Source organism: Schistocerca gregaria, chromosome 2 (assembly GCF_023897955.1).
Source record: "Schistocerca gregaria isolate iqSchGreg1 chromosome 2, iqSchGreg1.2, whole genome shotgun sequence".
NCBI classification, from domain to species: Eukaryota; Metazoa; Arthropoda; class Insecta; order Orthoptera; family Acrididae; genus Schistocerca; species Schistocerca gregaria.
In genome coordinates, this window is record NC_064921.1 from 808350884 (window position 1) to 808364992 (window position 14109).

Here is a 14109-nt window from a genome sequence, read left to right on the forward strand (position 1 = left end):
GGTGCAAAGTTCAAAATTTGTGAGTATCCACTGGAAAAACACCTTCTTGAACTCCTAATACAACACAGTTCAGCCACATTTGAGCTTCGAGTTACTGCAAATGCCTCTGCACTAAGTTAATCGACATTACTTCCGAATCTAATGTGCCCTTTTTCGTAATATGACAGTCACGTGCAGACTAAAATTATTCTGTATTCTGTTTTCTTTTTTCTTTTTTTTCTTTCTTAACATGTTCCTGATGCCATCGTTAGGAACCTGCAAAATGATACATACATATGAAGGTTTTTTTCAGCTAATCAGTTCATATCAGACATTTCCTGAATCGGTTAAGATATCTAGTTCTGTTTTTACTGAAATGAATTGAGTAAGAGTCTTCATTAAGTGATTTACAGCCTCTTTTCATAGCTGTATTACTTACAGAGATACCCATATCAACTTCACTTTTTCACAGAGGACTAAAGTAATTCTTGCTTCTAGTATCGTAGTTAAACGGCGTTTCGTTCTTCAAAATCCGTTTAGTAGTTTCGGAGAAATTACAGTATTTATAACAAAGGGAATTATCTGTTTTGAACATGAAACCCATGGCTGCCGCAAGCACAAGTTTGTGTTGTAATACGAGCTGTCGCGTCAGGCTGAGGCGGTGCTCTAGATTGACGAGGCTGAGAGTGTCTGCTTACAAAAGCGGAAGAGTGGAGGAAAGCTTCGTTTAAAACTTGTATCAGTCACACCTGCCTACTTGTAGTTGGACCGACACACCAACTCGAACGAAAAAGGACGTGGCATCTAGGGATGATTCATCAATCAAGTACGACAACAGTTCTGTTGTTGTTTCCGCCAGAGCTCTGAAAGAAAGGTTAACGTTACTTTGTAAAACAGGGAACCGAAATATAAAGATTCTTAAATAATAACTTCGCGTCGTGAGTTTAATCTCAAGATACACACTTGTGTTGCAAAATCACGTCAGCAACAAGAACTAATGGGAAATCACAAAAGAATATGAACATAAACAGTTCCTTAAAATTGTATATACACCTATGTCATCAAATGTTCTAAATGTCCACCATCTACTGAAATTCACTTTTGCAGTCGCTGGTGCAAGAACTACTGGACAGTGTATGGAAATTCCTTCGATGCATTCCTGCTGCAATAATGTGACAATTGGAAGAGTTTCAGGCCCTCTGCTGTTCCTGATTATGTGAACGACTAGCTTAGCGCCCGCTGCTTCGCTCTCTTAAGCTATATGGCCTGCACAATTTTTTTGTTTTTACTTGATCGTATCTTTAAGTTGTTCACAAATTGAAACATCTTTTAAGCTTCCCACTCTAATTAAGGTGATATAATAATGGTCTTCCTCGAATGTGCTTCTGACCAAAAAGCTATTATGGTAGCTGGAGTCGAAAGCTTTTGTCAGTCATGTCTTTTGCGTTCTTGTGGAGATATTTCCTTCGCATATTTCATCTAATAACAACTATTTCTTTATTTCCAACCGAGAAGTGAAATATCAAGTTTCATAAATTTAGCTTGAAAATTTTTTAATGGAACAAAATATTTCTTTAAAAATTTTCATCCCCTATTTCCCTATTGCCCCTATTGCACTCTCTTAGGGACTGAATTCCCAGAAACACAGAAACACGTATTTTTTTAAATTTTCAACCGGGAAGTCAAATATCAATCGTCACAGAAGCAAGCTTAAAAATCCTTTAGTAGTTTCTTTACTAATTATTTATTTCCAAAAACTTTCACCTACTATTTTATCCCCTTAGTGGTTGAATTTTCAAAAATACTGAAACACTTTTTTTATTTTCTGACTGAGAAACCAAATACCAATTTTCGTAGTTCTAGCTTCAAAATTTCCTTAATAGCGATATAGTTTCACAAAAGTTTTCTTCCCCTATTTCATCCACTTAGGAGTGAAATTTCGAACAATCCCTTGTAAACGACGCCTACAGTACACGATCGATACCCTCTCCAAACTTCAAGTTTCTGTCCATAGCGGTTTGGACTGGGCCATGACGAGTGAGTTAGTCAGGACATTTCCTTTCATACATAGAGATTTAGGAGACAATCTTAGCAGCCGTCTTAGAGTGTTTGCAGATGATGGAGTCTTTTACAGTCTTGCAAAGTCATCAGAAGATCAAAACCAATCGCAAAACGATTTAGACCAAACGTGTGTATGGTGCGAGAAGTGGCAATTGACACCAAGTAATGAAAACTTTTAGTTTGTACCTAAAAGTAGTGAAAGGAGTCCATTAAATTTTAGTTACACGATAAATCATATAAATGCAAAGGCTGTCAGTTCAATTAAATAGTTTGGGATGACGCTTATGAACAACTTAAATTAGAACGACCACACAGATAATATTGTGGGGAAGACAAACCAAAACACTTAGAAGATGCAACAAAACCACTGAAGAAACTGCCTACACTGCCATTGTCCGTCCTTTGCTAGAGTACTGCTGTGCGGTATGGAGTCCACACCAGATAGGATTGATGGAGGTCACCGAAAAAATTCAAAGAACAGCAGCTAGTTTTGTAGTATCGCAAAATTGGGGAGAGAGTGTCGTGGATATGATACGCGGGGCGGAGTGACAATCATTAAAACAAAGGCGTTCTTCATCGTAGCGAGATCTTTTCACGAAATTTCAATCAGCAACTTTCTCCCTCGAATGCGACACTATTTCGTTGGCGGCTATCTACTGCCCGACCACGACATTACTGCACCGTTACCGGAAGCACGTAGTAACGTTATAGCAAACAAGTACAGTGGTGACCAAGGAAAAGACAGCGCTCTGTGAATACTTTCACGACAGCACTGTGAAGTGGTTCAGCTATAAGCCGACCGAAGCGCACTCTCCATCAGGAGCGACAATATTGTGGTCGACTGATACACAGTGAGAAATGACCACTGCAATAAAAATAGTAGCGTTCAGAGCTCGCAAGGAAAGATTTAGGTATTGATTTTGCCCTCGCGCTGTTAGAGATTGGAACGGTAGAAAAATAGTGTGTAAGTGATTCGGAGAACCCCCTGCCAGGCACTTAAGTGTGAATTGCAGAGTAGTCATGTAGGTATAGGTACAGATAAAGTTCACAGTCTATCATGTGTGACCTCATGTCCGACAAACTCCACGATTACTGCGGCGCAGTTCCGTCCACTGAGCGTACAGTCCGTATAGTCGTGTTGTCGTCAGTTACCTGGACGTCAATCAGGTGGCACTGTGACCTCCATGCAAAAAAAGATGGGCTCCTTGTAGGGCAGGGAAGAAGAACAGGCTGGTGATCAACGTTCCGGACGCCAGTAGCAGACAGATTAACTCCTGGAGCGTCACCACAGATGGTCAGCCATCGCCGGCTGCAGCACAAACTTGGTGCGCTGCCCCAACCACTGTGTCAGCTGGGACCGTGACGAAGCGTCTGCTGGGATACAGGCCGATAGCGAGGGCGCTGCTCACCACTCTGTCTCTGGCACCTCATCAGTCTCTCCCTCTGATGATGTAGCGAGGGACGAATCTTGAGGGATTAATGGCGCAAGGTTATATTTAGTCGCGACGGAAGGTTGGGATTTGGCGTCCGTGACCGTCGCTGACAAATGTGATGAAGACCAGGAACGTGGCAACTACCCAAGTGAAGCAGGCAGCATTCATACGGGATGGGGTCCATGCATCACAGTGTGGAGCAGTTGTAGCCTACAGTGACTATACAACTCTTGACGAGTGTTGGTGGAACCCTGACCAGTATAGGACTCTGAATACTATCCACCCATTCTGCTGCCGTCCCTACAACGTCAGAGAGGCGTGCTACTTCAGAGAAACGAAGCCTGTGTCGCAATTTCTCATGTCACTCAACACGCCCAAAAGTTTGTCGACACTTTTACACTACTGGCCATTAAAATTTCTACACCAAGAAGAAATGCAGATGATAAACGGGTATTCATTGTACAAATATATTATACTAGAACTGACATGTCATTACATTTTCACGCAATTTGGGTGCATAGATCCTGAGAAATCAGTACCCAGAGCAACCACCTCTGGTCGTAATAACGGCCTTGATACACCTGGGCATTGAGTCAAACAGACCTTGGATGGCGTGTGCAGGTATATGTGCCCATGCAGCTTCAACACGATACCACAGTTCATCAAGAGCAGTGACTGGCGTATTGTGACGAGCCAGTTGCTCGGCCACCATTGACCAGACGTTTTCAGTTGGTGAGAGATCTGGAGAATGTGCTGGCCAGGGCAGCAGTCGAACGTTTTCTTTATCCAGAAAGGCCCGTAGTAAAGGAGCTACAACATGCGGTCTTGCATTATCCTGATTAAATGTAGGGTTTCGCAGGGATCGAATGAAGGGTAGAACCACGGGTCGTAACACAACTGAAATGTAACGTCCACTGTTCAAAGTGCCGTCAATGGGAAGAAGAAGTGACCGAGACGTGTAACCAATGGCACCTCATACCATCATGCCGGGTGATACGCCAGTATGGCGATGACGAATACACGCTTCCAATGTGCGTTCACCGCGATGTCGCCAAACACGGATGCGACCATCATGATACTGTAAACAGAACCTGGATTCATCCGAAAAAATGACGTTTTGCCATTCGTGGACCCAGGTTCGTCGTTGAGTACAACATCACAGGCGCTCCTGTCTGTGATGCAGCGTCAAGGGTAACCGCAGCCATGGTCTCCGAGCTGATAGTCCATGCTGCTGCGAACGTCGTCGAACTGTTCGTGCAGATGGTTGTTGTCTTGCAAACGTCCCCATCTGTTGACTCAGGGATCGCGACGTGGCTGCACGATCCGTTACAGCCATGCGGATAAGATGCCTGTCATCTCGACTGCCAGTGATACGAGGCCGTTGGGATCCAGCACGGCGTTCCGTATTACCCTCCTGAACCCACCGATTCCATATTCTGCTAGCAGTAATTGGATCTCGACCAACGCGAGCAGCAATGCCGCGATACGAAGAACCGCAATCGCGATAGGCTACAATCCGACCTTTATCAAAGTCGGAAACGTACTGGTACGTATTTCCGCTCCTTACACGGGGCATCACAACTACGTTTCACCAGGCAACGCCGGTCAACTGCTGTTGTGTATGAGAAATCGGTTGGAAACTTTCCTCATGTCAGCACGTTGTAGGTGTTGCCACCGGCGCCAACCTTGTGCGAATGCTCTGGAAAGCTAATCATTTGCATATTACAGCATCTTCTTCCTGTCGGTTAAATTTCGCGTCTGTAGCACGTCATCTTCGTGGTGTAGCAATTTTAATGGCCAGTAGTGTAGCTGGCTTGTCAAGGACTTGAGCCCTACTGAATTAGTGTGGGGCGCGATGTGATGGCGTCTGGTCTCAACTTTATCACCAGCAGCATCCCCATAGCAGTTGCGATCAGTAGTACATATGGTGAAGAACTGTTTCTGGAGATGAAATATGACACCTTCACGGGAAGGGTACAGTATTGTGGTCTAGATAACTGATGCTGTACAGGGTGACCCACGAGGAATGGCCAACATTCAGGTATATGATGGAAACGATCATTCGAAGGAGGAAAAAATTGCAGTGAATGTGATGGTCTCTAAAACTTATACCCTCAGAGCTACACGAACTACTTCTTCTTCGACACTGTGAAACAAATCTCTTCTACTGCATGTTCTTTGCTTTCCATATTTTCAGGGAAGGTAATATGGACCAACACAAGGAAAAATTCTTGGGAAACATGGGCTCTTAGTTGCAGAACTAGAGAGTTATGAGCACACGTCCAGTATGGGAGATGTGTTCCACAGTAGTGAAGATAAACGGGTGCTCATAGCTCTTAAAGTATACAGTCCTCTTGTTTTGATCCAGGCTACCTCTCCCCAAATATGGAAAGCAGAGAGAGTGCTGTAGAAGAGACTTGTTTCACAATATATAAGATGAAGAAATGCTCATAACTCTTAAAGTATGCATTCTACAGCCCACCTTTGCTGGACATTTTTGCTTCAAATGATCGTTCCTGTCATATCCCTGAACATTGACCATTCCTCCTGGGACACCCTGTATACTTAGGGTCCAGAACTTTTTAGAATACCACAGAAGTGCGCTACTCACCAGCAGAGCAAGGTGAAGAGGGCGAGCGTCCACTTGAGCACGGTGATGCTGTGGCGGGGCCGCGGCTTGCGGTCGCAGCAGCGCGTCAGCAGGTACACCAACAGCACCAGCAGCGTCAGGATGAGCCACGCCGCCGGCAGCGACCCAAGGATGCCCAGCGCCTGCAACAGCACGCGTCCCACCACGTCACTACACACACCACAGCACATCACGTCAGCGCGGTGACACACACACACAGCATCGGGCGGTGGACTGCGAGTATCGTCTATACTGTATGATCATAGGTATGAGGACACTCCTATGTATTGCGAAATTAACAGCTAGATGTCATGACAAGGGGGGGGGGGGGGGGGTCTACCAGTATTAATAAAAGTCAGAAGGGATCGGTCAGGGGAGTTCACTGACTTCGAAAGTGAACTAGTCATATTTAGTAGCGTTCAGAAATGGAAAGAAGAAAATACTCTCCTCAGTCGCCCACGACAGGGGCGTCCTCAGAAACTCAGGAAGACAGTTGGAATGGTGAAAAACGACTCGCGGACAACGGCCCCTGCTATACGTTCAGAACTGGCAGAAGGCGTTGGTACCGAAGATTGTGTGACAACAGTGCGCAGATGCCTGAACAGTGCTGGGTACAATGCTAGAGCAGTAAGGTGAAAACCGTTCGTCAGTAAGTGTAATGGAAAAAAAAGAAAAAAAGAAGCGGATGGTTTTTGCAGAAGAATTTGTCGGCAAGGATGTCATCTTTTGGGACAAGATTCTGTGGAGTGATGAATGCAAATTTACTTTGAGCCACGTGGATGGCCGCAGTTTAATGTGGCGTCAAGCAAACACAAAGTGGGAGCCCAAAATCATGAAGGAGACAGTGTGATGGATTGGGGTGCATGTCTTCCAGAGGTGTTGGCGAGTTTGTCTTTATTGAAGGCACGATGGACAAATTTGTCTATCTCGCTATACTCAAACAAAAGCTCACGAAAAGTGCTGCAAAGTTGGATCTTGGAGGTGACTTTTATTTCCAATAAGACAATGATCCTAGGCATACGGCGGAAATTGTCAAACTGTGGATACTATACAACACGCCCCATCGCCTCATTACCCCACTGCAGTCTCCGGACCACAATACCATCGAAAACATCTGGAATGAACTGAAAACGAGACTACACAAACGACATGTGAGCTGTTTGACACATTTGCGTGCACTGATAGAAGAAGAATTGGTGAATATCGGTTCGGATATAACGGAAAAGGTTGTTTACTCCATGCCACTAAGACTGAGAGCTGTAATACAGAGAAAGGGACGCATTACCAAATACTGACTGCTGAGTGTCTGAATACTTTTGCCCATTGTATATTTCGATTTTCTTTGTTTCTTTTTTTGCATAAGGCGTGTTGTGTTACTTGTTGTTTTGCATATGTTCAGACTGACATATGTATTACACATTTGTAAAGAATAAAATATATGTTTTGAGTTAAAAACACATTTAAGGTTTACTTCTCTGATTACTCCCAGTGTCTGAATACTTTTGTCCGCCTCCGTAAGTTCCAGAAAGTTATTATATGACGTGCATGACTGTTTTGTGTATAATATTGGATCCTTTATTATTTTAGGGTACATGTTTTAGGTGTGTTGGAGTATATTCAACGTAAAAACAGGGGAAGAAGAAATTTTCTCGGTCTCTTGCACACATTATAAACTCAGAATTTTTACAATTGCATGATTCTTTCAAAATATGTCCGTCCTGCGATAAATTGAGAATTTCGGTCGTCAGTGAAGCCTGGACGGATAACCGAAGCAGTTAAGACGACCGCCCGCGTAAAGCGGGAACTCCGGGGTCGAATCCCGGTTCGGCACAAAATTTCAACATTAGCCACTGAATTATTTAAATGTCAAATTGCGACTGATTTCGGTACCTTCCTCGAAACACTGCTTATGCTTTTTAACGGTATAGGCGAGCTTTTGAAAATAACTTTGTGACACACAGCTTGTTAAAATTACTGAAGAAAAGGGAGAGAGAAAGTTGCTAAACAACACTGCCAGCATGGCACAGTAGTCGTCCTGTTGTGCGACGTTCATGAGGCAATAGGGCAGGTAACGGACCGTTTTGGTGGCCTTCGAATCTAGTTACAGCATAATTCTCGCATCTTTTTTTGTGATACGTCTGACTGCGCACATAACAAATGTTACGTCACTATATGGTTCCTTATAAAAGCTTTCTGATTTTTTTTTTCAATAGATAACTCAATTTAAAAAAAAATGGCCAAGTGCCAGTAGGACTCGTAGACTGACGTTGCGTAGAGAATTAATTATACATTAGTTTATTCTTCCTGGAAATCTAGGGTTTCAGCGATTTTTGTCTGTTTTCGAAATAGACACTGGCAAGAAATCGGTCCCGCGAATTCCAAGACCGTATCAAAATCTCTACAGTAGTTCCTCAGACTAGCCCGGACGTACAAAAAGAAGCGAGAAGGGGGCTTTAGTTTATATATGTAGATAGAGAAGATTTAATAGGATATTCTTTATTTACATACCAAAACATGGCTACAACATTTTACGTTTGCTAACAGTAAATGTTCGTCTGTATTGCTTCTGGTGGATGATGAATCCAAGCCGGCCGGTGTGGCCGTGCGTTTGTAGGCGCTTCAGTCTGGAACCGCGTGACCGCTACGGTCGCATGTTCGAATCCTGCCTCGTGCATGGATGTGTGTGATGTCCTTAGGTTAGTTAGGTTTAAGTAGTTCTAAGTTCTAGGGGACTGATGACCACAAATGTTAAGTCCCATAGTGCTCAGAGCCATTTGAACCATTTTTTGAAGTGTTGAGTGCTATTGACAAAGAATTTCAGATCGATTCCGTATTTCTGGATTTCCGGAAGGCTTTTGACACTGTACCACACAAGTGAAATTGCGTGCTTATGGAATATCGTCTTAGTTATGTGACTGGATTTGTGATTTCCTGTCAGAGAGGTCACAGTTCTTAGTAATTGACGGAAAGTGATCGAGCAAAACAGAAGTGATTTCTGGCGTTCCCCAAGGTAGTGTTATAGGCCCTTTGCTGTTCCTTATCTATATTCACGATTTTGGAGACAATCTGAGCAGCCGTCTTCGGTTGTTTGCAGATGACGCTGTCGTTTATCGAATAATAGAGTCACCAGAAGAACAAAAAATAAATAAAAAATAAAAAAAAATATCTGCAAAACCATTTAGAAAAGATATCTGAATGGTGCAAAAGTGGCAGTCCCCTAGAACTTAGAACTACTTAAACCTAACTAACGTAAGGACATCAAACACTTCCATGTCCGAGGCAGGATTTGAACCTGCGACCGTAGCGGTCGCACGGTTCCAGACTGAAGCTCCTAGAACCGCTCGGCCACACCGGCCGGCGATGTAGGTGTAGGTGTAGATGTAGAAGGACGAGGACTCTTCCTTGGCGCTGTTGTCGCTTCCTCGCGCTGCACTCTCCGCATTCGCGGGTCGGAGAGTACAGAGCGGCCAGCAACAGCCACGCCGGAGGCGCCTGGGAGTGGAGTGCGGTGTGTGGTGGACGGAGTGGTGCCCGCCGCCACCCCCGCTGCTGCTCCTGCCCACACATGGGCCGCCGCGGATGTTTACTCTCGACCAAACAACAGCCGGCCACAAAAAGCCCTCCGAGACTGCTCTCGCCCGCTGCGCCGCCTCTCTTATCGCAATGAAACGTTTCAATCACTGGCCCGCCTTCTCGGCCCTCTCCGGCGGCTTTCGCCACGTCTGTTCAGCGTCTGCACTACAAGTGTTTAGAAGGTTCTCCTTATATCGACAAGGGCTCTTTATTTTTTTATTTATTTTTTATTTTTTTTACAACCGCTACGGTAGTGCTCCCTTCCACTGGATACGCACAGGCGTCACAATGATGGTCGTAGCTTTCTGGTAGAAAGCGTAGGTAAGCTTTTCTGACAGCTTCTGTTGCGAAAGAGGTTTTGGATACTACCAGATCCCATTCAACACCTTACGTCTACAGTTATACAATGCTGCGAACCATTTTGAATTGTGCGGCAGTGGGTACTTGTTACTGCACAACATATTAAGTTTCCTTTCAGTTGCTTTGACGGATCTAGCGTGTGAGGACCAGTGCTTGAGCGGTTTTTTTATCCGCACCATCCCTATGGTACAGGTAAGTTGGAGACTTGACAGTATAAGCGTTTCTGACTTTGAAGGACGTTATGGAAGTTTTCTCATCAGGTTCTCAAGACATGTACAATGTGTTTCTTCAAGAGTTTGGCAGTTAAATTATACCAACATTTCTGTTACAAGCTCTCGCCAGTCAATCAAGTCTGTGAAATTCGTTCAGTCCATCTTTGTAAAGATAGGTATAAACGTGAGATTTTGCTTACTCTCAGAGAGCTGTTGTGCGTGTAGACGGCAATCTCCATCTCTCGAGAGCTGCTCGCCGTAGCTCTTAGACAAGAAAAACTATACCGGAATTGTCAGGACAGTTGAGTAGTTAACTGTTGCGATGGATGTGCACCGTGAGTGAGGATGTGAGAAATAAAAAAGAAAAAAGTAATGAAGAAAGCTGCCAGGAAGCGGGATCAGGACGAAGTTTTGCATTTCATTATTTTGCACGAGGAAAGGAAAGCATTATGGAATGTATAGTTACCGAACTACAGGAACTGAGATAAGAACCGAATCTTGTGGCTGAAATGGTTACAGTTTTTAACAACTTTAGAGAAGAAATTTGCCGGAATATCCACAATTCAATGAATCAGGCAGAGTAGTTTTATGACACAGACTGACTGACATAGAGAAACAAGTGAAGTTGTTTTCGAAATTAATGGTTTTCGAACGTGGAAAATTGCCATTTAACTTCAAGTAATACAGCTGTATGTATAATTTTATATGACGTGTCATTTATTGGTTATATTATTATACTGTATGTTGAAGAACAGACCTTGAGGTATTTATGAGGGATTTCCGTAAGTCAATATGCTTGTAAAAGTAAAAACGTCCAAATAAATTTACCGCTATGTCCGAAAATACTTTATTCATCAGATATCCGCGTTATTTGGCTTTGGAACATCTGTGGGTATCAAGATGAAATTGATTTAATGTTACTGTATACTCCAAAATCATCCCGCCGCCTAATTCGCTCTTATACGCAACACTAATACGGTCGTTAACGTTTTTTCTTTGCTACTAAAAGTATAGCCGGCCGCGGTGACCGAGCGGTTCTAGGCTCTTCAGTCCGGAACCGAGCGACTGCTACGGTCGCAGGTTCGAATCCTGCCTCGGACATGGATGTGTGTGATGCCCTTCGGTTAGTTAGGTTTAAGCAGTTCTAAGTTCTAGGGGACTGATGACCTCAGATGTTAAGTCCCATAGTGCTCAGAGCCATTTAAACCATTTCAGACTAAAAGTATTAAAATTTTAGCTGCAGCCCGACGCTCTTCCAACGCACGAAACTACTACACAAAAATCTCACCGATAGAGATGTTTCAGCTTTCACAGACACTCTCACCCTGCTGTGTGTAGACTCCTCCGACATCGGCTCTCGTAAGACTCTCAGACATTTACGGGAAGTACTCGCAAGGAACTATCGGACGATACCTATCAGTGAGAATTCGCCCCTAATGTAAACAATTCTGCGAGTACTATCTGAGGGTATAAAATTGTCTGAGGGGAAAAAAAAGTCTCACTTGCGTCCCAGCCCTAAGGCTCTGCGTCCCCTGTTAATCCGATCTGTTATGGGAGCCATAAAGCTGATCAGTACTGAAGTACGGGCCAACTGTTTTTCATGCAATACCTTTTGTAAACCAACTGCAACATCTTGCTGTTTTACCAATGAACAGTAACGTGCTCTTTTCATTATTCACAACTTAGCCTATGTGTTCGTTCCATTTCGTATCTACATACACCGTTACACACGTCGCTGAGGACCTGATATTGGCTGGTAGCGTGTGTAGTGCTACATTACGAAACAATCCCTATCTGTTGTGTGTAGAGTGATGGAAGTGAGAAATGAATGAACTATTTAGCACAAGCCTTTTGCATTCTTTAATAACTTCCTTGCATAACATTACTACACGCTAGAAATACGCCGATTGTGGAAGTGCTGTTTTAAACATAGTGGCCCTGTATTCGGGAGGGTCGAGTGGAGGCTTCAGTCTTCATCCAGTCACCCTGATTTAGATTTTCCGTGGTTTCCCTCAATCACTTCAAGCAAATTCCAGGAAGGTTCCTACTATAAGGCCGCGGCTGATTATCTGTCCCTTCCTTATCAATCTAGACCAGTATGTGTCTACATGTCGGTATATACGAATATAATATTTTTGTTGATCTTGAATTATATTACCAGTCCTTGTAAAAGTAAGCTACGGGAGAGTAAAGCTACTACTACTTCCAAATGCTTGTAGGCTAAGATATTACAGACCCTCGTTGCAACTCATTAAAATGGTTCAAATAAATATGAGCACTATGCGACTTAACTTCTGAGGTCATCAGTCGCCTAGAACTTAGAACTAATTAAACCTAACTAACCTAAGGACAGCACACACATTCATGCCCGAGGCAGGATTCGAACCTGCGACCGTAGTGGTCGCTCGGTTCCAGACTGTGGCGCCTAGAACCGCATGACCACTCCGGCCGGATTCAACTCATTAATCTTGGAGTCAAAGTATACTAACACTTTACGTTTCGTGAAGTGCACAATGCTCCATTTCTCTTAATTAAGAACAACACGCCAGTCTTTTGCACAGGGATGATATTTTGTCGGTGCGTATCTAGATGTTACTACAGTCTCTACCTGATAGACTGTACTGCACAGTACAGTCATGTAGACGTACGGAATGTTTCTCACGAGAGGAAACAAAGGCTACCTGCAGGCACAGAGTTTACCACGAGGTCAGCTTCAGGACGACTCCAATCTATTGCAAGAACAGTCGTGTACAAGGCGGACGTTACACGACAATGGTGAAATGTTTACAGACCTGCACACGATCAGTGCTTGATGCACCGCAAACTGACACTGATGTCATCATGGAATGGTGAATTCGCGCGGGACCTAGGCGGATGTTGTTTCGTTCACTCTCTCACAGACTGATCGCTTGAGAGAGTCGCAACAGTGAAATATCCGGGGTGGACGACCACATTAAGGAGAACGATGTTCATTGGAAGAATACCATGGAAGTAAGCAAGTCCCTCCAGATTCATAGTGTGATCTACTAGCGAGTACTGTTCGTCGACATGGGAATATTACTAAGGTTGGTTAGCGGAAGGGATGTGGAATATTCAGAGAGTCTGCTCGATTCATCACGCATGTCTAGCAGTCTCAATCAGAGACGCCATAAGAAAAGTGTACGCAGTGCAGGGCCTCACTCTCAAGCTTTCGGAAAAAAAACCTTCCAAGAAGAATGGATGAACACCTCTACATCTACGTCTACATCCATACTCCGCAAGCCACCTGACGGTGTGTGGCGGAGGGTACTTTGAGTACCTCTATCGGTTCTCCCTTCTATTCCAGTCTCGTATTGTTCGTGGAAAGAAAGATTGTCGGTATGCCTCTGTGTGGGCTCTTATCTCTCTGATTTTATCCTCATGGTCTCTTCGCGGGATATAAGTAGGAGGGAGCAATATACTGCTTGACTCCTCGGTGAAGGTATGTTCTCGAAACTTCAGCAAAAGCCCGTACCGAGCTACTGAGCGTCTCTCTTGCAGAGTCTTCCACTGGAGTTTATCTGTCATCTCCGTAACGCTTTCGCGATTACTAAATGATCCTGTAACGAAGCGCGCTGCTCTCCATTGGATCTTCTCCATCTCTTCTATCAACCCTATCTAGTACGGATCCCACACTGGTGAGCAATACTCAAGCAGTGCGCGAACAAGTGTACTGTAACCTACTTCCTTTGTTTTCGGATTGCATTTCCTTAGGATTCTTCCAATGAATCTCAGTCTGGCATCTGCTTTACCGACGATCAACTTTATATGAACACTCCTAATGCCTACTCCCAGATAATTTGTGGAGTTAACTGCTTCCAGTTGCTGACCTGCTATATTGTGG

General features: G+C 44.0%; 1 protein-coding gene across 5 annotated transcripts in view; it reads right to left on the reverse strand.

Annotated features, from left to right (window-relative positions):
- LOC126335107 (protein tweety) overlaps positions 1-14109 on the reverse strand; it is an 866725-nt gene that overhangs the window by 55498 nt on the left and 797118 nt on the right. For all 5 annotated transcript variants that reach the window (XM_049998047.1, XM_049998050.1, XM_049998049.1 and 2 more), the window contains one exon: positions 6085-6245. In XM_049998047.1, the coding sequence (XP_049854004.1) occupies positions 6085-6245 (161 nt within the window). The remainder of the gene's footprint in view (positions 1-6084; positions 6246-14109) is intronic.